At 36.9% G+C, this 26,594-nt stretch overlaps 1 protein-coding gene across 1 annotated transcript; it reads right to left on the reverse strand.

Moving 5' to 3' along the window:
• Nucleotides 1-19,625: 19,625 nt before the first annotated feature.
• On the reverse strand, nucleotides 19,626-20,564 carry LOC101841618 (taste receptor type 2 member 140-like). Its single transcript, XM_005072862.1, has one exon. The coding sequence runs from the start codon at nucleotides 20,562-20,564 to the stop codon at nucleotides 19,626-19,628; it is 939 nt and encodes a 312-aa protein (XP_005072919.1).
• Between the last annotated feature and the right edge of the window lie 6,030 nt (nucleotides 20,565-26,594).

Genomic DNA, 26,594 nt, shown 5'->3' on the forward strand with positions numbered 1-26,594 from the left:
TAGAAATTCAGAAGTGGGAAATGAAAAAGAATTTTCACAATTTAATATCCAAAAGTTTGATTTGACAAAAGATGAAATAAAGGCAGATATTAACTGCAGAATAAACTGCTTTAATTCAAGAAGTGATAAATATGACTTTTGTAGCTGTACATGTAAACTAACAACTAATATTAAGGACCCAATTATGTTCTAACCTTTCTCATCCCCATTGCAGACTTGAATAATTTCCAAGGTTTTCAACTAATCTAGTTTAACAATTAGACATAATTCATGAGGTAATGAAGAGTATAGAGTTTACTAGAGTAAATGAAATCACATTTGACAGGTTTACAGTATCCTTCATTTGGCTTTTCCATGTCATATTTCCTAAATAGTCTGCTATTTACATTGTCTTATACATGTTTACCATGGGAAGATTATAAAGCACCAAAGTCAAACTGGAAGGATGGGTCAATGGACAACATGCTTATTCTGTGAGAATCGGGGCTCGAGTTTGCATCTTCCACACTTATATAATGCTAAGTATAATAGTACACCAAATACATCCCTGGTCTTTCAGGTAGAGACAGTCAAAGCCCTAGGCCTTTCTGGCAAGAAATATTTGAAAATCAATAAGTTTGATTTCTCCTGAAACTTGAACAAATGAAACATTTTCAGGTTAGTAACACAACAGGTGCTGTAAAGATTACTTCCTGCATAGGCAGTAAAAATGTTTTCACTCATCATTTATTAACCTTGATTGAACAATTAATTAAATGCCAGTATATTAACGTCTCAAAGCAAACAAACTCTGAAAACAGCCAAGACAGTAAGAGTTCCATCATCTTGAGACACACAATTTCTCCTGCCCAAATCAGGGCAGAGAAACTGCTGATGACAAGGAGACACTAGCAAAATGTCCTAAAGAAAAATCTGCAATTTAGATTAAAAATACAGTGATCGCTACTTAAGTCAATACAAAAAATAAGCCAAACCTAACTGGTTGAGAAATATAATATCCTAGCAAAAAATTTACCAATACATGGTTTCTGTGAGGACAGTAAGGTTCTTGCTGCTTCTATACTCTGGCAAATATTAAGGAGAAAAGCAATTTTAATTAAGACGTTGGTAATTTTCAGTGCTAGCTTTTTTACGTACTGCAATACCAAACCAATGTAAAATAACTCTAACCTATAACCTTACAACAAGTCATAATCTTCAGTTGTAGATTTTGAACTTTTTATTTGCTCAAATGCAAATAAACACATATCCTCTTCCACTACTTTGCAATGTTTTGCCTAGTCTAGGTTCTGTGTAATTTGAATTGACCAAGTTTAGATGTCAGATAGTAAAATTTAAAAGCCAGTATATGGTGGATGTGGGGAATGACTAATGAGGTGGATATGTCTCTGTCCTCAGGAGATGGCAAGAATGGTCCTTCAACATCAATAGCACACAAGTACATTGCAGACATGCAGAAGAGCTTAAAGGAATAGTTTTGTGAGGTTTTCTTTCTTCCAAAGGACTCCCTGTTTTCTCTGCTATTTCCATGAATCGTCTATCTTCCCTACAATTCTGCTGATAATCACTGTATATTATATACTAGCAATTCACGTAAACACACACACACACACACACACACACGTTAAAAGAAGCTTACCTTGAGAGGAGCCTTCCCGCCCGCCTGGTTCCAGATCCGCATCAGTCCCAAATAAACACACAGGAGGCTATATTAGTTATGAAGCTGTTGGCCTTGCTTGTCTCTTACTGGCTACCTCTGCTTTAAGTAATTACCCCATAATTGTTAATCTAAGTATGTTTCTTACCGGAGAATAGTTCCGGGCTCCCTACCCCAATGGCGTTACATCTCGACTCTCCTGTGTTTCTCCTTCCCAGAGTCCTCCTGGACTCCTAGTCCCTCCTATCTAGGTTTCCTATTGGCTCAACAGTACTTTATTGACAAATGCACAGGACTTCCCCCAACACACACACACACAATCCAAAGCTACAAACAAATACCATTCAAGACAACAAATCTGTGGGTTATTGAGCTAGAAACTCACGCTCTGTGTCTATCCAAAAATATGGAAATAGGACTAGAACAATTGTAAGAGCCCTAAAGATAACTGCTGTGCAATGAAGTTGCCTGTTGATAACAGGGATGCTGAACTCAGACATTATATCTCTACACAGAAACCCTGAAAGAAGAGAATAGCAACAATGGTTCCTGGGGGGCAAATCTTTATTTTCTTTGTAAATCAAAGGTGGATTTATATCACAGATACATGGGGAAACAGAAAAACAATGGACAAAGATTTTTTCCACATTCCTTCATGCACTATAAAGATGTAGGAAGAAGCACTGAGGAATAAGGAAACCATGTGCACTCTCTCATTATCAGTGAAACCAGCATTGGAGCACTTTTGAGCTTTTAAATCATCTCCAGGGACCATTTCTGAATGTGAGCCAGGCAAATACTCCTGTTGTCATAAAAGCTAAGTTTCTGTCATTTAACTTGATGCACCTAATCATGGTCTCTAGCACAATGGTTGGATAATATTATTTAAGGCTTTAGCAAATGAAACATTAGAGCGAAAATTCAAAAAGTACCACAACTTTATCTGATGAGAACAGCCAAAGTTATAAAGCCAGCATAGCTGCTTGACAAAAATCCAGCAAAACTGAGCTGCGTAATCACCATCATGGCCATTTTTTCACTCTTGGCTTTGACCTCCATGTATTGCATGCTTGGGGTGCTTTAGTATTTGTGCAACTAAGGCATGTTGGATTGCTTCTCTAAGGAGACTAAGCTTCCCTTAGGAAATTCTGAGCACACTGCTCCTCCCCCTTTTTGGGAGATATCCTAATCTACCTGAAGGTCTTCCTTAGGATGTGACACACATAAAGAAAGCAGAGATCTCTTTATGAGGCTCTGAGATTTTCTTGAAACATCTGCCCCTGTACTTACTAATCAACAAAATAATCAAAACAAAGTAAACTTTAAAAGGTGAATGTGATTCAGTGGGCTAGAGGAGTTGGTAACAGATCAGATTGCGTGTTTCTTCTTGCTATATACTCAGGCAATTGCATGTCAGATAAGATTGGAAGGCCATATGTGATATATCCCTGGAGGTAAAAATGCAGCAGCAAAGTCAGCGTGGTTGTAGTTACCTCTACCCTACACGGAGTCTTACTGAGTTCTATACAAATAAAGAAGCTCCCTGCCTGCCAGACAAAAAGAGAGAGGGGGGTGGTTTAGGTCATTCCCATGCAGGATCCCTGGTGGTTGATTCAGATTCCGCTAGATTCTATGAGCCAGGTTATTTGATTATGTGAGTTTTCTGGTGATTTTCTTGACCCCTCTGGCTCACACAATTCATCCTCTCTCTCTTCAGAAGGATTCCCAGAACTTGACCTATAGTTTGGCTGTGTATCTCTGCATCTGTTTTCATCAGTTCCAGTGACTACTGGATGATGTCTCTCTGATGACAACTGGCCATGATCATAGGATACTCATCCACTATTGCTAGGAGTCTTAGCTGGGGTCATCTTTGTAGATTTGTGGGAGTCTCACCTGTTTAGTTTTCTACTTGACCCTGAAAAGCTTCCAGTTTCCAATCATCTCTTTCAGTACTCCCCTCTCACCCACTCCTAACCCTATTGCTCAAGTTTCTATCTACACCTCCCCCCAGCTCCCCCAGGAGATCTTTTCTGTTTCCTCTTCCCATAGGCAAATGACAGAAAAGCACTTAAAGAAATGTTCAATATCCTTAGCCATCAGGGCAATGCAAATCAAAATAACTCAGACATTCCATCTTATACCTATCAGAATGGCTAATATCAAACACACAAATGAGTGTTTATGCTGGAGAAGATGTAGAACAAGATAAACACTCTTCTTTTGCTGGTGACTATTGTGTGATGTTTTTATCTCATTCTGAAAATAAAGCTTGTTCTGGGTTAGAGGGTGGAGCTAGACACTATCTGAACAAAATTAACCATAGAGTTTTTTGTAGACAGAAGACAGATAGGAGACAGGAAGTAGTAAGGCAGGGTTGAGAGTGGATTTCAGCACTTCTGGATGGAGGAACAGAAGAGATAGGAGGTCACTGGTGGCTTCTCTACTGCTTCTCTGATCATTCAAGTTCTTACCCCGATATCTGATTCATAAATTTTTATTGATAAATAATAGTTAGATAAACACATCATCTTGTCCTTTATGTTGGGTGCCATTTGTAGGTGGACTTTTCTGCCACACCAGACAATCCCAAATAACCACTCAGAGACTTATTATTAAGTGTAAGTGCTCTGCCAATAGCTTAGGCTTGTCTCTAGTCAGCTTTTAAAACTTAAATTAATCCATTTCTATTTATCTACATGCTTCCAGGTTCTGGCTACTACAAATAATACTGCTATGAACATAGTTGAGCAGATGTCCTTACTGTATGAGTTTACATGTTTTGGGTATATGCCTAAGAGTGGAATTGATGGATCTTGTGGTAGACTGATTTCCATTTTCCTGAGGAATATCCATATTGATCTCCAAAGTAGCTGCACAAGTTGGCATTCCCACCAGCAGTGTAGGAGTGTTCCCCTTTCTTCACATCCTCTCCAGCATAAACTTTCATTAGTGTTTTTGGTTTTAGCCATTCTAATGGGTGCCCCTCAACTGAGGAGTAGATGGAGAAAATGTGGTACATCTACACAAAGGAGTACTACTCAGCAGAAAAAAAAATGGAATCTTAAAATTTGCAAGCAAATGAATGGCACTAGAAGAAACCATAAGAGTGAGGTAACCCAGCCACAGAAATACAAACATGGTATGTACTCACTCATATATGGATTTTAGACTCACTCATATATGGAACAGGGGATTGCTAGCCTACAATCCCGCCATCAGAGGGTATGGGATACAGGGAGGACCCTAAGAAGGGTTATGGAACGCGATCTCCAAATTGGATTGGGAGGGGGAAATGGAAGAGAGAGATGGGGAAAAGAAGAGGGGAAAGGATGACACAGTGAACAGAAGGTTGAGTCAGGGTAAAAAATACCATAATAGAGGGAGCCATTATAGGTTGGAGGAGAGATCTGGAACTAGTGAGATCTTCACAGATTTACAAGAATGACACCAACTGGCATTAAGGCTACCTTTAATGCCCTCCCCTGATAATGAGATTAATGACTATCTTACATGCCATCCTAGAACCCTCATCCAGTGACTGACGGAAGCAAAAGCAGATACCTATAGCTAAACACTGAACTAAACTCTTGGAACCCTGTTGCAAAGAGGAGTGATGAGCAAAGTAATCAAGACCAGACTGGCGAAACCCACAGAGGCAGCTGACCTAAACAAGGAGGAACGCATGGACCCAAGAATGATGACTGAGAGGCCAGCATGGCACTGATCCAGACACCCTCCCCCATCCTGGGTGTCAGAGAAGAGGCCTCGGCAATCTACGGGACCATGAAGAGTAGATCAGTATTTATTCCTGGCATACAAATAGACTCTGGGAGCCCATTCCACACGCAGGAATGCTATCTCAGACTGGAAATATAGGGGAGGACCTAAGCCCTGCCCGGGAAGACATGACAGACTCTGAAAATCCCTCATGGAAGCCCTTACCCTCCCTCGGGTGCAGAGGAGGGATGGAGTGGGGTGGGGAATTGGGAGATTGGGGGGTTGGAGGAGGGGAGGGAGAAGTAACTGATAGTAACATGTGTAAAAAGTTAAATTAAAAAATTAAATAATAAAAAAATTTAAAAATCTACATGCTGTCCTGAGGCTCATTTACCTCATCTATGAACTTCCCATGTTGCTTCTTCTAAGTCTGGCTCATAACTGGAGACTCCACCTTCTTCTTTCCAACATTCCCCTACCCTGAAAATCCTGCCTAGCTATAGGCACATCAACTAACGAGAGTGATACATACTCATATTGTATAAAAAGGTCGTCATAAGATGTCACCTGCCCACCTAGTTATGTTTCTGGTTCTGGTTCTGGTTGGAAGTTTTGCTTGTCTTGTTGGAAAATTTTGTCTACTACATGAGAAAGTTGTGTATGCTTGTTCTATTAGAAAGTTTGTCTCTCTGTGCTTTTGGTATGTCTGTGAAAGTGAAATTTTTGTCTGTTTTTCTCAAGAGTCCTGTCTCCCTGTGTTCTTGAGATGTTTGTCTGTGTTTTCTGGTGTGTTTGTAAATTTTATTGCAAGCATGGAGTTGAAACAGAAGTGGTTTGGATATTTTTGCTGCCTCTGCTGCAAACAGTAACCAGTCACTACTCTACCTAGGGCTCAGAATTTATCTCTAAGCTTTGGTCACTGGATTTGGGTTAGGAGGAGTTCAGATGTCTCTTTGGTGTAGACAACATTAAAATTATTTTATGCTATTGTATTTCACTTTAAATCTGGCTGTAGAGCTGGAATATGGCTCTTCCTAGCATAGACCCAAGCATATTTTAAAGTTCCCTCTATTTCATTGTGTCAGTTTGAGCCCCTGACACAGTGATGGGGAAAAGAAAGCAAAGCAAAACAATCAAAAAAATAGACTTGGTTTATTGGAACATTGTGTACTTTTGAGATTTATGTTTATTTTGTTGGATGTGATTAAAAATCTATAAAATCTGTCAAAAAGCTAAAACTAATAACACTGAGAGTTGATAATTAAAATCTGTATATGGATAATTTTAAAGGAACAATATGACATGATTTCATTTTGGATTGCCACCATCTTTAGGGAGTCACATGGCTGGTTGCCACCTTTGCTAGGATTGGAGAAAGTGAGTGTCTTGTGACCTCAACATCGTTGGCCAGCCATGTGTCTAGAAGCCATCTTTGCTAGGTTCGGAGAGGGTAGATGTCCTGTGACTTAATCATGTTTGGGGAGCCACATAGCTGACACCCAGCTTTCCTAGGATAAGAAATGACAGATGCCATGTGATTTTACCAGATTGATTGTGAAGCGGGTCTATCAAGAAGGCAACAATAGGTCTCCAAGATATTTTGGATAGGATGGATTTTTGTATGATAATTCCTGTCCGGTCCTGAAAACAAGGTTTATGAAAGATGAGATGCAAAAACAATGCTTGTTTAATAAGTAAAGCTGCATCTCTATCCTTTTATGTGCAGGAATGTACCTTGCTCTTTCAGATAAACTTCGTAATTTAAGAGTCACACAGATGATAATGATTTTAAAGACATAAAGGGATCATGAGGAACAGGTGAGGTTTGCAAATACATGGCAGGGCTAGAGTTCCAAAGATAGTCCAATGGCAGTGGTGGATGTTAACAATTGTGGAAATGCCAGTGCCTTGTGATGGTCACCAGAGATACCACGCACAGTGCAATGGAGTTGGCTGGCAACTAGAAGGCAGGCTTTGTATATGCTGCTGAGGGTGGAACAAAAGAGGTGATCCAAGTCCCTCAAAAAAAACCCAAAACATTATAATTTCCAGATATTTAGCTTTGGATGGTTCATGCTTTTGGAATTTGGTATTGCCTTTTGCAGATTGTGGTTATGCACTGTTTTCTCCCTCTTGAAATACAACCAGAGGGTTCATTATTTTTGATATTGTAGGAACACACAGTTGAGAGATTTTCAACTGTTTTAAGAGAAAATTTTGGAGTTTTACATAATTTGAAACAGCATATTTTTAAGGAACAGTTTTTAAAATATTTAAATTTACAAGGCTATGGGACATTTTAACTTACAAAATGTTTTATATTACTAATATTTGAACTTAAAAATAAATAAAAGGCTAAAAATTAATGTCAGAGCCATAAGCACCAAATACTAACCACCAGAAACTGGAATGTTCATTTACTGTGACCAAAGCAGTTTGGCAAAGGATTTAGAGCAGCTTCTAAACCTATGAGTCTTGATGCTTTGGGGGTTGAAAGACCTTTTTACAGGGGTAGCCTAGGACCACCTATCTATCAGATGTTTGCATTGAGATTAATAACAATAACACTGGTTTATCTAAGGTCTATTCATGCTTGAGAGTGTATGTCTAACCTACTTTTCTTTGGTAATGTTGTTAAGCTTAAGATATTTTGATAAACTGAGTAATACAAGAAACTGTTACCTTCTACACTGGTGTACTATACAAAGATCAGAAAGCTTCCAAGTCTTTCTGTGGACTGTGTTTATGAGTGAAAAGTTTCATTTTGATACTCACAGGAACTTCAATTGAGAAACTGTTTTTAAGGCTCAAACTTAACAGAGATAAATCTGTAAAGTTCTTTTCCCAAGTTAAGTTGTTCAGATAACTGAGGGGCTTGGAGAAAGTCACTGCTTGCTAAAAATGGAGTAACTCTCTTTATCTCTGGCAAGAAGAACTTATGGCCTCTCCATTAACATATGCCTTTGGTAGCTATTAACTTGTCAAGGGCAATGGTAGCTTCTAGGCTCCTTCAGTTCCTGCTCACTACCCCAGTAAGTCCTAGTTATTGTAAACTGTTAAGAATAATTAAGAAAAATCTGACTAAAGTAAAGTCGTTAATCAATGAACAGTAGCTGCTAAGAGATATTTGACTATGTATGGAAAGAATTTCTGAATTAACCCATCCTATATACTTTAGAGATGTCTTAGCTTCACAACGAAAGTTGGGAAATGTGTTCCCTCAGGGAGAGGTTATACTTTTGATTTTGTTTACACATGAAACTAAAAACTGTGGATTCCTTTAAAATAACAAAGATCAGATTAACCTGATGGGGTGAGGCATGGAAGATCTCCTGAGGATTTTGGCTGCAGATGTGAGTGAGGAAGCCAGGGAAGATTACAGGTCCCCTGGAGATGCCATAACCCTCAGACAACAGGAAGCAATCTAGAGAACATGATACTCACATACCCAAGAGATGAGTTATGGGCAGGTTTTGGTGATTTAGTGAATTATGAATGTTTGTCATTGTTGGGGGGTGTTTCTTACAAGTTGTTATTGGTCATAGTCAGAAAAAAAATACTAAACAAAAGAATTAAATCCAAACACTTCTTTCTAAAACAAAAGGGGATATAAAAATAATAGGATACAAGGATATAAAAAAGGAGATATAAAATGATAGGATAAAAGGATAGATTAATGAATCTAAACTAGAATAAACAACTGGTAACCTTTTTACATTGGTATGGATTTTTATATATTGATACAAATTTAAAGTTATTTTTGCTGTATTGTATGTATGCTTTTACTTTTGTTTGTGGTATTGTGCTTATTCAACTCATTTAAAAATGTAATGCCCAACTAAGAAATACAGATTATAATAGCCAAACTTAGAGTCATGTTAGGTATGTTTTCATGGTCATACAGGAATATATTTATGTAGATAAATGGTTTTCAAACACTTAAAAGACCTACAGAATGTGACACTCATTCAACTTTGTTCATATAGTAGTCAGAAGACATTAACAACCTAGATTCCTCTCAACCAAATAATTGATGAAGAAAATGTGGTACATTTACACAATGAAGTTTTACTCAACTTTTTAAAACAATGACATCAGGAAATTTGAAGGCAAATGGATAGAACTATAAAAGATCATCTCGAGTTAGGTAACCCATACCCAGAAAGACAAACATGGTATGTACTCACTCACAAGTAGATATTAAAGGATAACCATAATACAAACCACAGATCCAGGGATGGTAGGAAAAAATAAGGGTCCAAGAGTGGATAGAAATTCTTAAGGAGTCCCCTTTTCTGGGGCGTGGTGGGGTACTATGCTCTGCTAATGAAGAGTAAGGGGTATATAGATTATTATAGAAATATCTCAACAGCACTAGTGTGCTGACAATAATAATAATATTTCTTCCATTAAGATAATGGGTGTGTTTTGAAAGGGTGTATTCTAGTACTTGGCCATTCTCTGATAGTATGACAATCTACTCAGTTCTCTCTGGACTTAGGGGGTCTATAGGAAACATAACAGGTATTTAGTCCTATTACCATCATCAATTTAACACATTGCAGTCTCTGGTTTCCCTAGATTCTAAGTGACAAGGGAGCATAAGATGAAGAGTCCTTAACAGACAGGTATTTGATATGGACCTTCAGCTGTTAACAGGAAATAGAAGTAGAAGAGTAGAGTCCCATGGTCAATGACTCAGACTGTGCTGCATTGAAATCAGTTGTCCTTGGCTTAGTGGATACTGAAAGAAAGCAGTAGGTTCTGCCTAATGTCACACTTTCATATTCATTCCTGACCTTATTTAATATCAGTAATGAATAAAGAGGGTAAAGCATCATGAAAATAAAAGATTATCTCTTGTTATTCACTGCCAGTTCTGTAGCTGTCTTCCCGGTGAACCTGTAATGGTGACCACACTTCCTTGGGCATGACTTCAGGCAGAGACAAGAGGAATGAGGGAAGCTTGAAGCGTGACTTCTTTTTGCTTGGTCTTTCTTTTGAGTCAGTCAATCTGGTAGGAAGGGCAGAAAAGCACTCCCGCAGTTTTATGTACTTTTCTGTGTAAGTGTTCCCCAATAAACTCCCATTTATCATTTATCTTGGGTCTAGTGAAATCATTACACTCATGCTTTCAATTGGCACTCTACATGAATTCCCACAGCTGGCCCAGACCAGCCCACTTGGCTGGACTACTGGCCTGGTGGTTGGGATTTGGTTCTCTCACTGCCTCAGTCTAGCGAGGTGGAATTGCATGAGCAAGAGTCAACTGCACCCAGCCTCACTGCATTCTGGTGGCCCTAGGCTTTTTGTACTTTGCGACAGCTGCTGAGTTTGCTGCACAGTTTCTGCAACCTGTCCCAGGAAAATCCAGTACTTTGCTGTCTGTCTATGTGCCATGGAATTACAGGCATGTGCCTATGGAAAGCAGTCCAAAGCTTTCTGAGTTGCAACAGTTTTTCCTTCTGCTCAGATTTTCTCACGTGGCTGCAAGGTTCCCTATGATCCAACTACCACCCAGACCTCCACATTCCAGGAATCTACTTAAGGTAAAATTAACTAACCCACTATGGCAGATAATATTACTATACAGGAAGTAAAAAAATTCCGTTTCTTATGTGGAAAGGATTTTAGAGGGAGGTTAACAACCCACCTGGAACATATTTACTATCCATGGTGGCTACTGGCTTGATAATATATATACTATGCTTAAAGAAATAGTTGGATTATAGAGAAAAGAATGAGGAACTTACAGAAATCATACAGACTTTATAAACTTGTAATGAAAGCTTAGAAAAAATTAAGACCGTTGAAAACAACGATGATTCAACAAACAGAATGCAAAAAAAATGGAACATAATATTGAAATGCTAAAAGAAAAAAATTGTTTTATGTCTTAGATTAATGACAAGCTATCAGATAGAACATTTTTTTTGGGAAGGCAGTCTACATGCAATTCAGATAATCTCTAAGGATGAGAATAATAAATCTCTAGAATCATATAAATGAAGAGAATAAGAAACTGACTGATTTAATGAAATCCTTACAAGTTTATACCGTCCAGGATTAAAACACTCCAATAAAGAGTAGTGAATCCCAACCCCCATCCCCTCCCCAGAGAAAGTGAGGCCTTCCATGGGGGATCAGCATCAAAGTCTGTCATATCATTTGGGAGTATCCCTCCATGGGGAATGGGCTCCCAAAGTCCATTTGTGCAGTAAGGATAAATACTGGTTCCACTGTCAGGGGTCGCATAGTTTGAAATCTTATATTTCAAAATATATTTGAAATGTCTAGAGAAATGGATATTTAACACATTTTTCATTAGTCCAGAAATCATTTCATTTCTGGAAATCTTAAGAGTGCTAATGATTAATGTAAAAATGTTACTCTTCAGTTCTTACATTTAGATGGTCCATATTCAACCATTTCTTCATATAACAATGTACATATTCATACTTGTTCTGCCAAAGCACAATTGTTTAGTCAGTGCTTAATGTAACTTCCCCAGATTCATAAAGTTACATGCAACTGAAAACCATGTGGTGTGTACAAGGCTATACATACAATTTTTTAAATTGTTACATCCCACACCCCACAGCAATCTCTCCTCCTATCATTTTTATTACCTCACAGACCCAGTCACTGCTGCCAGCAGTCTATCTATCTCTCCTCATAGTTCTCACAAGAAGCAAACTCCCTCTACCTCCTGACAACCAGTTATATGGATAGCATGACTATAAAAATGAGAAGAGCTCAGACAGAGCAAGTGACTGCTATTCCATCACACTCTGACAAGGCCCATTCATCTTGCAGAGGCCTCTTTAAAAGGAATAACTTTAAGTTATTTTAAACATGTGCTTCATTAAGAAACACAGAATCACATTATGTCTCCATTGCTAGGTAAGCTTAGCCTTCCTTGGGCTCATTTGCTCTAGGCATAACACCTTTCCTATTTTCCCTTTTATTAAGGGGATCTTAATAAACTCTGCATTCTCATTCAGGAATGATATTTATGCCCAGGCCCTCTGGGTACTGCCAGCAAGCTTTATAGGACCTGTCTGTCTATAATTTTATAATAAACTCTCTCTGAAGGTTAACCATTTCTGACTCTTTTCCTGTGTCTATTTCTCCCTAAACCTAACCCATATGAACTGAATTTTCTATAGAATGTGAAAGCTTATTTCTGATATGTTTTAGGTACCCAAGTGTTCTGCATCTTTTGACTAGCACCTCAGCCACCAGGGCACAGAAAAGGATGCCTGTCTTAGATGAGTGTTCCCAGAATTAAGACACAAGAGTTGCCTGAGAGGAAAGCAATTTTTACACACCATAAAACCAAAATAATCAGAGATTTCTTCTGAAAGTCAGCATTCTACAATTGTAAAAATAATGGCAGTAAGAAAGCATTATATAGCAATAGGAAGGTGACTACCATTGGCAGGGTCTTTATGTAGGCTGTGATGCTGACATCTTTGAAGCCTTTGGCATTGTGATACATGTTCTTCAGATGTCTCCATAGTGAGAGGACCAGCAGGAGGAAAGTTATCAGAGACACAGTAAAAGGGATGAGCGTGAACATAGTTTTAATTAATATACACCTAGAACTGAGTAGAGTACCTGAGATAACACTGTAGGACATGTATGTTTCATGTCCATCAATCCAGACATCTGTTTATGACTAAAATGTTTAAAAACAAGAAGATCAAAGATGTTAGCAGTGTCACTGAAACCACTTTTTTTAACTCTCCACTGTAGATACAAGAGGACCCATTTTGAAAAATTGGTTATCTTGAGAAAGTAAATGATGCTGAGCCATGTAGCAAGCCAGATGCTGAAATAATTGGTTACTGTCCAGTATATATTGATTATTCTAATAAGTATTTAGTTTTAATTGGACCTGGAATCAGCACATATATCAATGTATTTGTCAGTATTGACCACAGAAAAGCAATTCCAGAGATGGTGAGAGCCATGAGGATTCAATCAATTGCACAAATCATTCTTCTCTTAACCTAGTCTTTGATGTTCACCAGCATGGTGAATGCATTTCCTAAACTTCCCAATATGAGTTCAACACTTAAAAATTTATTATGATTATGGTGTATACGAAAACACTCCTTGTAAGCAATAAGATGTTCTAATTTCTACTATACACCTGAGGATATGTAAATGCAAACTTTTAAAATGTTACTTCTATATGATTCTTGAAAATTCATAGCATCCATAATAAATACCCATACACAACATCAAGCATGCAACAGATTAACTATTGAGTTGGTTCATAGTTTTGTTCATAAAACATCTTGTGCTACCCTTTACAGTAAAGATAATGTTCATGAAGATAGCTAGTGACTTCCACATTACATCCTAATAGCATCATAGTTGATGGTGATTGAAACACTGAATTTTCATGTCCTGTCATCAAAATAAATATATTTCCAATTGCATTGATTTCATATATCTACTTGGTAAATCTGTGATTCTTTCATCCCTCTATGTGAACAAAATTGGAAATTCCCTACTGTGTGGTTAAACAGACAAGAGCTCAAATTCATTCAACTACAAACCAAGAATCTTCTTCATTCCCTATGTCTCTCTTGATAGTACATCTGTCCCACCACATACCACAATGACAAGAAACTTCATATATTATACATTTCTGTCCACAAAGCTTTGACATCTTCTCTATTACCTTTATTGTGGGTGTCAAGGCAGACAAAGGATGATGTAGTGTCTAGACTCACAAAGAATGAAGCATATGGTGTCAATGTTCTCCAGGAGCTAAAGGATAGTCAAAGGAACAATGACACAAATAGAAAAGAGTAACCAACCTAACATACAAAGTCAGAGCAAATGTTTCATTGGCTTTCATAGGGTGGTATGCACTAGTAAATGTAGCCCATTTTAACCTTTCAAAAGCCAGCCTGTGCTATATGCTGAGAGAGTTAACAAAAAATAACAAATCCTTTGGAGATTGCAGAGAAAGACATGTAGTATTACAATGTGAAGGATGGGCAATAGTCTTAGTCTCCTAGAACAAACAATAAAAGAACACATGTACTTGGAGGCACAATTATCCCAGTTATTAAGTTTTGGGGGAAATTACTAAGAATAGAATCATGGCCATACCATCATTGCAGAGATAGGTAGATACTCCTAGTCTGGCTCCATCCATACAACAAAAAGGAGGAAGAAGACAGTGAAAAAATGCTAAACACTCATGGGGTAGGACTGAGTGAAGTGCATGCTACTGCTGGAACTTCAATATCCACTCTAGAAAATAATGGAATTTATGTTCACTGGCAGAGAACGACATTCAACTCAGATCCTCCTCTGAGTCCTACCTCTTACCTTCAGCTCTGCATAGGAAACATTTATGGTTCTAACTGAATAACAATTCCTAGGAAAGAGACTTTTCCTCACAAGATGACAATAGCACCAAGAATAGTTTACATGTATTTCATCTATAGAATAACATGACAAACCATTTCCTCAGAAAGGGCTGTTCACTTTAGAAATTTCCTCGTAAATCCTGTATGCTTATGTATGATAAAAGAATAAATTTCATGAAGATTTTTTTCAGTGACAAGTTTTATATGCAAGAAATTGAAGAGGGTTTAGCTCTATCTGTGTGTCTCTGTATTGAGATCATTATATTTATGATTATGGCCCCTTATTTTCTTAAAAATAATTTATTTTACTTTTAATTGTGTGTGTGTGTGTGTGTGTGTGTGTGTGTGTATCTCTATGTGCCCCTGGATAACAGAGGAGTCCCTTGCAACTAAAGTTGTGAACTGTCCAATATGGCTGTTTTGAACTGAACTCAGGTCTTTGGGTTTCCTCTTTGGGCATATGGTTCCTAACTACTGAGCCATCTCTCCAGCCTCCTACATTTTCCTTGATATAAACTAGAGACAATTCTGAATCACCATTGATCTAATTTATCAGAACTTCCAGAAAAAATCTTTTTACTTTATTATGTTATTGTTGTTTTGAGAATATCACATAATGTGTTAACAAAAAAGACACCCTTCCTCTCCCAAACGCCTCTTGGATCCTCTATCACATCCCTTCTCATGGATTTTTTTTATTATCTATCTATCTGTCTGTCTGTCTTCCTGTCTATAATCTATCTCTATCCCTGTTACCCTCTTTCTCTCTGTCTCTCTCTGTCTCTCTCTGTCTCTCCTAGAAGTTATCAGTTGCTAATAACTCCTCAGTTTGGAGTGAAATTTCATGCCCACTTCATTAGTTAAGGGTTTCAATGACTTTAATAAAAACACTAACCAAAATCAACTTGGAGTAGAAATCAAGGAAGGAAAATTGAGGTAGGAACTGAAGACAATGTCGTGGAGGAACATTGTTTAGTAACTTCCTCTTCATGGCTTGTTCAACCTGTTTTCTTTTATAACTCATGACCTCCTTCTCAGGGCTGACATGACCCAGAGTGGACTGAGTCCTGACACATAAATTTTGAATTTAAAATTTCCTGATAGATTTCTCTATGGGCGAATCTTAAAGCACTGTAGGCCAATATGTGCAACCACCTGTTATTTCTAGAATATATTTTTCTCTGCTTTTGCAACATTTCTGTGCTTTTTTCTGCAAAAAAATCCTTCAGTGTCACAGTAAAGGGATGTGATAGTACTTTGCAAATATTCTCTTTGTTGTAATTGTGACATGACTATTACATGAATATCCAATCACTTTATGATAGAATTTAAGGCCTGCTCTACAATATGAATCTCATATAAGATTGAATTTTAATATAACATTCACATTTTGAGGAGCAAAAGAGTGATCGTTCAATGTACCAGACATGTGGACAGACTGATAGATGGTGATAACGGATAAATATTATAGATAGATAGATAGATGGATGATAGATATATTAATGAAAAGTAGGCAGATAACACATGATAGATTAAGATATGATAGGTAATGATAAAGAAGATGGATAGATACATAATAGGTGATAGATAAATTTGAAAGATTTGAACAGTCATTGTTATTCTTCTATGGAAATTATTTGTTGTATTCTCCATAAGGATACTATAAAATGCCCTGGTATGGTCAGCATAACCCCTTACAATTTGTTAAATACAGTCTTTGTTATCCTTCATATTTATGTTTTAGGGAAAAGAAGTGCCAGAAAGAATAAATGTTGTGTTGAGTCAACAAAGACTCAAATCTGGAGAGGGCAGTATCCTTTACATGAGTCTCTTTCAGTATTGCTGAGTAAAGCAGGATGAAGACTGCACAGACTGTACAAACTAAAACATGGCTCTATCAAAGTCAGAGTTAGGAATGTAGAGAGAACCAACAAGTTATTGAGTCCTATTGAATGCAAGTGTTCAAAGAAGCTTTTAAGTCTGAAAAAATGGAATACTGTGAATGCCAATATCATGAGTTCAAGGACAGCCATGTCTACAGAATTAGAACCTGTCAAAAACAGAGGGGGCAAGGTTAATCTCTGTGGTTACTCTGAATAGAAACCCCAAAGTCTCTCACAGATCTATTAGGTGGAAGCAATTTAAAGAAACAAGACTGAAGAAGTTTCCGTCTGCCTCATAAAATAAAAATGGAAACATTCAGGACATAGTGAATGAAAATTGGTTTAAGTATTCATGTTCTTAAAAATCTATGACTTTGCATCAGAAAGCACTTCTCTAAGGAAAAAGTACATGGTGACATTTTTTGGGACTTGCAGGAATAGAATTTGAAGGGCAGCTAGTATTTAGTTACTCAGAGATCCTGTGATCAGTAGATAGAGCTGGAGGTTCCAAAAGACACACACTCCCAAGATATTTGATTCCAACCCAAGCTGATCCCAGTAATTTACTTAATCTTAAATAAGTAAATGATATTTGCTGATGTGGTATATTCTCAAAGACTCACATTGCTGACCTGTGGAGAGATAGACATCGTTCCAAGGACCAGGGAAAGTCTATCAGTCTCTCTGCCATTGGCAGACAATGAGTAAGAGGTTGCAGTCACACTCTCCAAGGAATGGAATTGATTATGAAAGCATAAATATCTGTGCCTTTCCATTTCACTTTTAACTGCATTTGATTTCTGCCTTAATAAGATGAAATAGATGATGAACACAACAGATTGCACTATCGTATGCTCCTCAGGAAGTGATGTCATTACTGAGCAGAAGAATATTAACTCTCAGACCTTGGTATGTGGCTATGGGTATAATAAATGGTTTTCATTTATATTATAGTGATTATTTCAATTCTGTTATAGTAATTATTGGGGTAAATCAAATAATTCAACCTCCATTGGTTAAGAACTATGACATACTTCACACTCCCATAGCAGAACTGTACCAATTTTCTATCCTGTTTCATTAATCTTTCCCAAACACTATGTTCATTCAATATATGGTTCAATGACTTTTGCCTAATTAGAATATACAGGTAGCAAGTAGCAATTTTCTGAAAAAATTATAACAAAAAAGTACTCTGGAAGAGAATACTACTTAAGAAAAGAAACATCCTGAAAAGACATGGGACACATACACTCTTCATGAGATTGGTGGTCACTGAATGGATATATATGGATAAACATCCTGTCTAGAGTAAATTGTGTATTATCTCATATATCTTAAAGTTAAAGAAGTGTCACAATATTGGGGGGTGCAACAGCAAAATTTTAGTTAAGAATTGTTGTTGTAGTAACATTCTCCAGCATTTGGGATTATTAGTCAATCGCCTTAGCATGTATTTTTTTCAACTTTTTCTTTTTAGCTCAGATTGATAACTTTATATCCATATATTACTTGTTATTGCATTGGACATACTTTCTCAATTTGACTTTGCCTCTGATAGACCCAAATTTGTTACAATATACACTGCTGTGAATTTTTTCCTGGAAAATGTGAACAAATGACTTTTTATTTCAGGGAAAACGTGTAGAAAAATTCAACTTAAGTATATAGTGGTGAAAATAAGAATTTACTGAACTGAAAATATCTAAGAAAGGGAGTCTTAGTCTTTCTTGGGTATAAGTCCCCTTAGTTAGTTATCTAATAGCAAGTGGTCAATATTGAAATCATATACATACAAAAACACCAAGTAAACTAAGCAATTTTTATTGATATATTTATTTGTGTGTTTGTGTAACAGTAGCAATTAAAGAATAGGAGGCCACGAATGTGAAAAAAGCAGGATACAGGGAAATGGGGACAAGATGGGGTTTGGAGGGATAACAGGAAAGGGAGTGTGGTGGTTTCAATGCAATGGGCTCCCGTAAGCTCATAGGGAGTGGCACTAGCAGGATGTATGGCCTTGTGGAGTGGGTGTGGTCTTGTAGGAAGAAGTGTGTCATGATGCAGGCAGGCTTTGAGGTCACATATGTGCTCAAGATACTGCCCAGAGTGACAGACCACTTACTGTTGCCTGCAAGATGTAGGACTCTCAGCTACTTCTTCAACATCATGTCTGCCTGTGTGCCTCCAAGTACCATCATGATGAAAATGGATTGAACTATAAGCAAGCCACACCAAATGAATGTTTTCCTTTAGGAGAGTTTCAGTAACAGAAACCCTAACTAAGACAGGAGGAAATGATATAATTATATTTTAATTTCAGAAAAGAAAATATACCTAAAAATAAAAACAAATACAGAAGTACTGCCATAAACATGATTTTGCATTTGTGGGCACAAGAACTAAAATGGAGCACACTGCATATTTAAAAACTACATAGAAAAAGACAACACATTTACCAGTGATACAAAGGTTCAAATAAATCTTAATTTCCAAAATAACTAATATAGGCAGGAAAATTGGAATAAACCCAAAATTTTCTTTAAAAGTTTCTAAATTGATAATGTATTTAAAACAATAGAAATGTACATCTGTTGTCTAATTCTATATGTCATTTTTCAGCATGTTCTAAACTATGACAATATGCTTCTTTGGATAGTTAAATGTTTTTACCCTTTATATGTCTCACACACATACATATACACATTTTCCATACTATTCACTAATGACATTAAAGTCTTCAAAAATCAATTTCATGATATAAGATTACACTATATTGACACTAGAAGTTCCATTTTATAGTCCATGTTCATGTCATTCCTTGGCAACATGCATCCATTAGTATTGGACAGTGATTGATTCACACAGAATTTTTTTTAATTACAAAGCTGCAGCTGGAGAATAAATCATAAGTACACATGAAAATATGCAGAGTCTCTTAAGAACATGGGAGACAACTCCACACATAGTCTAAGGCCCTGGGGGTTCTGCAGCACTGCACCTGCACCTCATCCACAGCATCATGGACAGTAACGCCTGTCTGAGCTTAGTGTTTCCCAAAATTAGGACACAGGAGTGGCCTGAGGGAAAAGCAAGTGCTATAACCTCAAAAGACAAATTGAACCAATTTTTATACGGAATCTTACTTTTCCAAGACTGCATAACAAGTGCCAGAAAGAAAATAGTATATAGGAACAGAAAGGTGACCACCATTTGCAGGGCCTTTATGTGGGCTGTGGTGCTGGGGTCTCTGGAGCCTTTGACATTTTGCTGCATGTTCTTCAGATGCCTCCACAGAGAGAAGATGAGAAGGAGAAAAGTCATCAAGGACACAATGAAGGGTATGAATGTGAATACAGTGTTGGTGAGTAAAGAAACCCTATAAAAATGTGCAAAGTCATTTGATCTAGAACTGTAGGATATATTTTCTTTAGATCCATCAATCCAGATAACAATATACGTGTTTATGACTATAATATTTATAAATAAGAAGAGAAGAGACACCAGCAGGGTCACTGAAACAACTTTTCTTACTCTCCACTTTAGGGAAAGAAAAATAGAATTTGAAAAGTTGGCTATCTTGAGCAAGTAAAAGATGCTGAGACATGTAGCAAGCCAGATGCTGAAATGATTGACCACTGTCCAGGAAAAATAAATTGTTCTCAATCTGTTTCCAGTTATCACTAAATATGGGTACATCTCATACATCAAAAAAACGATGAGTAGTGACCACACAAAAACAAGTCTGGAGACGGCCAGAGCAGTGAAGATCTTACCCATTGAAGAGATTTTTCTTCTTTTGTTCCAGTCCATGACGTTCACCAGTATTATGAATCCATTTCCTAAATTAGCTATAATAATTTCCACACCTAAAATGATTAATAATGTGTACTCTACAATAGCCTTCATTGTCACCAGGAGATGCTCCACGTTCTAGAGTACTGCTGAAGGTTTAGTAATGTGTTCTTCTAAAAGACAGGTCTATGTGATTCTTGAAAATCCAAAACATAATTGTTATTAACATCCACTCACAATGTCAATCAAATGTCAAAATTCATTAATGACTTGGTTTATAGTTTTCTTCACAAAAAATAATATATTGCCTAAGACGGCTCAGATAAATTTCAAATAGGTCTTATGTACTTTACATTCAACAGCAGGAAGTTCTCTGTAGTTGATGATAAAAGAAACATTAAATTTTCATGTGAGTCATCAAAACAAAAATACTCTTATTTACATTGTTTTACATGTCTACTTATTAAATTTTAGCTACTTAATTTCTCAACAAGCTAAAATTCAAGCTGGCAAAAACTAAGAATGACACTAAATACAATAAAATAAAATTTGAATGCGGGGGCATATTCTGATTTTAAGGTTCTTCCCTTAAGCTAGAGTTGCCTACTTATGTAATAGAGATAATGACCCCCATAAATACATTTTCCTAAGAATAGTAATCATTTTTTCTTCAATAAGGTTATACATGCTCTCTTCTACATGAAAACACAAATGTACACTAATGTATAAATATAAAGTTAGACACATATCCCTTCAGTTCTCACTTCATTAACTTCTATTTACTATTAGTAAATATTTCCTATGCCTCAGACTCATTCTTAGTATTGTAGTAGCAGTAGACATTGTGTAAATTGCTTTCAGATATAGTTGACACAGTAAATATTCTGCAAACTTTTATATATTTTATCCATGCATGAAAAAGCTTTAGCAATATTCTTGTGCTACAGAGCAGACAAGATTATGTAAATCAACCTACAACACAAAATTCCCCCTCACTCTCTGAATCTCTCTTTGTAGTACATCCCTTTCCCCCCACATCAGTACCGAGGAGCTTCAAGTAGTATCCATTTCCTTTCATTTGACTCCAATGTCTGCTCCATTACTATCATTGTAGGCATTAAACAGATGAGTGATTATGCGTAGGTAGACTGGAAAATGAGGCATAGAATGATAATATTCTTCAAAAGTGAAAAGATAATCAAAGAAACAATGACATAAAGCAGACCAAAGGCAGGAGAAAAATACACATCAAGCACTACATTTAGTTTCACTGGTACCGCTGGTAAATACTGCCCAGTACTTAAGATTTAGACTCAGAAGGATAACCAATCTGGAATAAATGATCAGAACCTGTCTCAAAAAAATAATGACAACAGAAATCTGTAGAGATTGCAGAGAAATACATGGAATATTGCCTGTTGAAGATGGACCACAAATTCAATCACCTGGAAAAACTCTGTGTAAAACAAAAAAAAGTGATATTTCTTATAATTGCCAACATTTGAGGAAAAGACATACTGCGAAAATGAATTAGCCTGGAGATTAAAATTTTAAGAGAAAATATTAAAGATAAAAACTTAAACATACCATCACTGCAGAGACATGAAGGTCCTCTTGGTGTGGCTCCTTCCTCACAGCACTAAGACAAAGAAATGCAAAACCCTCTGGAGTGGGTGTGGAATGTGCACTGCTACTGGAATGGCAAGGTCTTTCAGAAAAATGACAGGACTTGTATCCACTAGGAGAGTAGCAATCACTCAAGGGAACTTCTCCAACCCACTTCCTTGCACTCTCCACTCTGGGTGGGAAAGGGAGAAAATTCCATCTGAACAGCAGTTGATGGGAAAGACGGTGTTTTCAAACAAGGAGAGCAGCGCCAAGAATAATTCCCACACAACTCAATTATAAATCATATAGATCACTTTCTACTAAGCATTAATGTCCTGTAAATTTTATATTTATAACTATATTATATATTTACAAATCAGTGTACTTCAAATTTATATTAAGTACAAGTTTTATTATCTCACTAAATACATGTAATAGAAAAGGGTTTAGCAAACCCAAACTCTCCCTGTGCTCTAGACTCTCGATTATAACACTCACATTTACCATAATTTTAAGAAAATGTATTCCCTTCTCTATATTTTTAAATTAATGTTGTTTTAGTGCAAAATTTCAGATATTAATGGAAAATTTGTGATTTCTAGTATAATAGATAATATATAGGTAGGTAGTTGATGGATATATGGATAATACATAGATACATATATAGACAGATGACAGACAGATAGATTTGAAGAGTCAGCTTTGTTCATTTCTACAGAACTATGTTATCAGTACGGAGACTGCTATATTTCCAGCAAAGTTACCATATCTGCTTATAATTTGTTAGTCTGTCTAGCTTTGCTCATATGTGCAGGTATCAAGGGCTGATCACTTGATATTGGAAAATGTCTGTGGGAGCTTGTTCCTGGAGAAGACTGATTCTCCTCTCTCCTCAGGTATTTACCACCCATAGTTCTTTTATCTTGCAGGTGAAACCTAAGGAATTTCCTGTTCATGTTGCTATGTCAACTGATATTTATCACTATCAATACTGTTCAGAAAATAATAGTGTTGAGAGTTCATGGATGCAGCTTCCTGTCATACAGCAAAGATACTATGTCACCAAAGACATTATGGTCTTTTGATTATTACAGATAATCTTTCTGTATTCTTTTCTGTAATTTTCCCCAAGCCTTTTTGGGTTGAACAACCTACAAACCATCATTATCTGCATTTTCAACCCGCTTTGAATTTATGTAATCCTCTCCATGTGTTGCAAAAAGAAACTACTGCTGAAGAGCAAGTGGTATTCTCATGTGTGGGTATAAGGATATATATTTAAAATATAATTAGAAATTACATTGGTTTAGAAAAACAGCAATAGAAATTTCTCCTCTTATGATGCCTCTCCTCACTCCTTTCAAGTCCACCACATTCCCTCCCTCCCTAGTCCGTTGTGCTAATGAGATTTGATGTCAACTTGACACAAGATATAGGAGGAAATGTGGATTAAGAGAATGCCCCCAGAAAATCAGGCTGTAGGCAAGCTTGTGAAGAATTTTCTTAGTGTTAGATTAGGGAAGGCTCAGACCATTGTGTGTAGTGCCATGCCTGAGCTGGTTGTCCTGGGTTCTGTAAGAAAACAGACTGAACAAGCTAGTAAGCAGCACACTTTCATGGCCTATGCATTAGCTCCTGCCTCCAGGTTCTTGCCCAGCTTGATTTTCTGCCCTAACTTCTTCAGTGATAGACTACAATATGGAAGTGTAATAAAAATACACCCTTTTCTTCCAAGCTTGCTTTTGGTAATGGTGTTTCATCTTAGCAATCATAAGCCTTACTAAATCTTCCATTGTAACGGATGTTCCCATTTGGTTCCGCACCTACCTCAGCCCCAAATGAACACATAAAGATTTATATTAATTATCAAACTGTTGGCTGATGACTGGGACTTCTTCCTGGCTAGCTCTGTCTTAATTATTAACCTATAACTACTAATCTATATATTTCTACATGGTCTTATCTTACTAGAAAATACCTGACTCGCATTCTCTCTTCCCAAAATCACATGGTGACTCCTCTTTGCCTAGACCTACCAAAACTCTCCTCATCTCCTAGATCCATATATCTTGCTGCCCTATTGGCCAACAGTGTTTTATTTATCAAACAATAATATAAATATATATAGAAGGACAACCCCATCATCTCCTCTATTCTGTGTAAAAACAAAGGTTTATAACTTTAACATAGTAAAATTATATACAGCAAAACAGTTATGTAAGAACTATGGTTACAATATTTAGTATATTAACATTTAGCAAGATTTAAAGAAGATATTCGATCGTCTATCCTATCATTGTGAGTCTAAAGTCTTATATGTAACTTATATTTTATCAAAACAAAGAAAAACCATAACCATAACTATCTGTCTTCAACTCCATCAAAGACCTCAGAACGAAAATATATAAACTCTAGAGTTGACAGAGACATCTGACTACTTGAACAGTCTCCCAAAGTACCTCTGTAATGTGGGAACATCCATCTCAACCTGTAGGCCCAGTATGTCTGGAAGACTTCTCAGTGAAACGGGAAATTTTAAACTGTCCGCTTGCGTTGGAAGTTTGGCAGTCATTTTTCTCTGTGTCCTGCAGAATGTCTGGCAGACTGTTCCATGAAGCAGGAACACTGAGACTGTCCATTTTTGTTTTGCAAGTTAAGCAGTCACTTTCCTATGGGTTTCCCATGTCCAGTTTATACAACATACACAAACAGTTCAGGCAAGAGCAGTTTCTTGCCGAAATGGTTATTCCTACCATGTTGAAGGCAAACTCCATAATGAGTTTCTTCAATGCCAGTCTTCCTCTCTGAAGTATTTTGTGTGACCAGCACAGCTGTGTCTCACTGTCATGAAAAACCCTAAACGATTTGAAATTCCATATTTTGTAGGTCTTTGAAAGGTTTAAAGAATATCTATCCATCTCAAGTATATTTTTGTATATATAGAAAACCTAAGTCAACTATAAGTTTTGACTATTATAGGTGACTATCTGTAATTTGTACTTAATTATACATTATATTTTTAATGAGCTGTATAAACACAATACCTAAACAAGAGAAGAAATATACAAATAACAAAATTGACCTTAAATTTGCATCAATGGACCAAAATCTATACCAATACAAAGTATTCATTTCTATATCATATTCCCCTTTTTTTCCTTTAAAAAGAGATTGGTTATTATCCTTAATTGTTTTTAACAAATCAAATTTAAATAAAAAGAGAGCATTTATAAACAATTTTTGGCATTTTGGGTGTTACTCTTTCCAAACTACTTCCTGATATTTGGGGGCATTGTTATGGGGATCATGTGAAAACAGAAAACTGTTCAAATTCTGGCTGTAGTATTCTGTGAGGCTGCATCATCTCAGCTGCTTTGGATGTTGGATCTCCTGGGCCACTGCTTCAGGGGGGTCTTTCTTGATCAAACCATATTAGTCTGGAAGGAATCCACAGCTTTTCACTTTCTGTGGAACCAAGAAAAAAATCTCTTTTCCATAGTAACATGCTCTTAAGCTTAAATTTTAAAGTTAAAGCATTTTAAAAATATATAAGTGGGATTAATCCAGCCGTATTTATAATCAAATGTATTTTAGTAGCTGTAGCTCCTTCCTCGGCAATCAAAAAATTGAAAGATAACACCATAACTTACAGCATCCAGACTCTCTGTGTATTTTCCATGTTTACATGGCTTTTTAAAATTCTATTTCTTTTACTTTTATTTGTTTCCTTTTTTTGAGACAGGGTTTTTCTATGTACTTTTGCCTGTTCCAGAATTCACTCTGTGTGCCAGGCTGGCCTTGAAATCGCAGAGGTCTGCTTGCCTCTGCCTCACTCCATGATTCCTCCTGGCATGCACCACTACAACTGGCTACTCCTTTTTTAACCACTTATCTTTTCCTTTTCTCTCAGAAGCCTACATATATTTTTAAACAATCTGTAAATGCTTCAGAGGTATTTCTTTATCTGAATCTATCTTTACTGTATATGTGTATTTTTTCTTGCCATGAGTCTTTTATCTGCTAAGCAACATTGCTAAAATTAAAGTGGCAGCTGTTTTAGCCACTGACTTCCAACATGGCAGGAATAAGTTTACTGCCAGCACTGGGAGCTGTGATGACTTCCTGGACTCTTAAACCTTTATGAGTAAAAGCTAAGTCTGCCATGCATTATGCTGGTCACTGCTGCTGCCAGCTTCCTGTCCACACCATTTTTGTTGTAGTAGGGTCTCTTTAAAAAGGCCTGTGGATTTTTCTACTATGCTGAGTCCATAAACCTCCCTTAAAGGAGCCATGCAAATTCTTTGCTTGTCTCTAGCAAAACTGAGGCCACCCAAGAACATGCTGCTACCAAGAAGCCATGCTTGTCGCTGTTCTTTTGTTTTTAGAATTCCTTCTTAAGCTTTTGCGAGGTTCTACATGGAAATTCATGCTGCACATTCCTGGTGCCATTTTGTTACAAATGGTTCTTCCCGCCACTTGGTCCCACAGCTTTGTCAGCCCCAAATGAACACATAAAGACTTATATTAATTATAAAG

The sequence above is a fragment of the Mesocricetus auratus genome, unplaced genomic scaffold (genome assembly GCF_017639785.1).
Source record: "Mesocricetus auratus isolate SY011 unplaced genomic scaffold, BCM_Maur_2.0 Super-Scaffold_100001, whole genome shotgun sequence".
Lineage (NCBI taxonomy): Eukaryota > Metazoa > Chordata > Mammalia > Rodentia > Cricetidae > Mesocricetus > Mesocricetus auratus.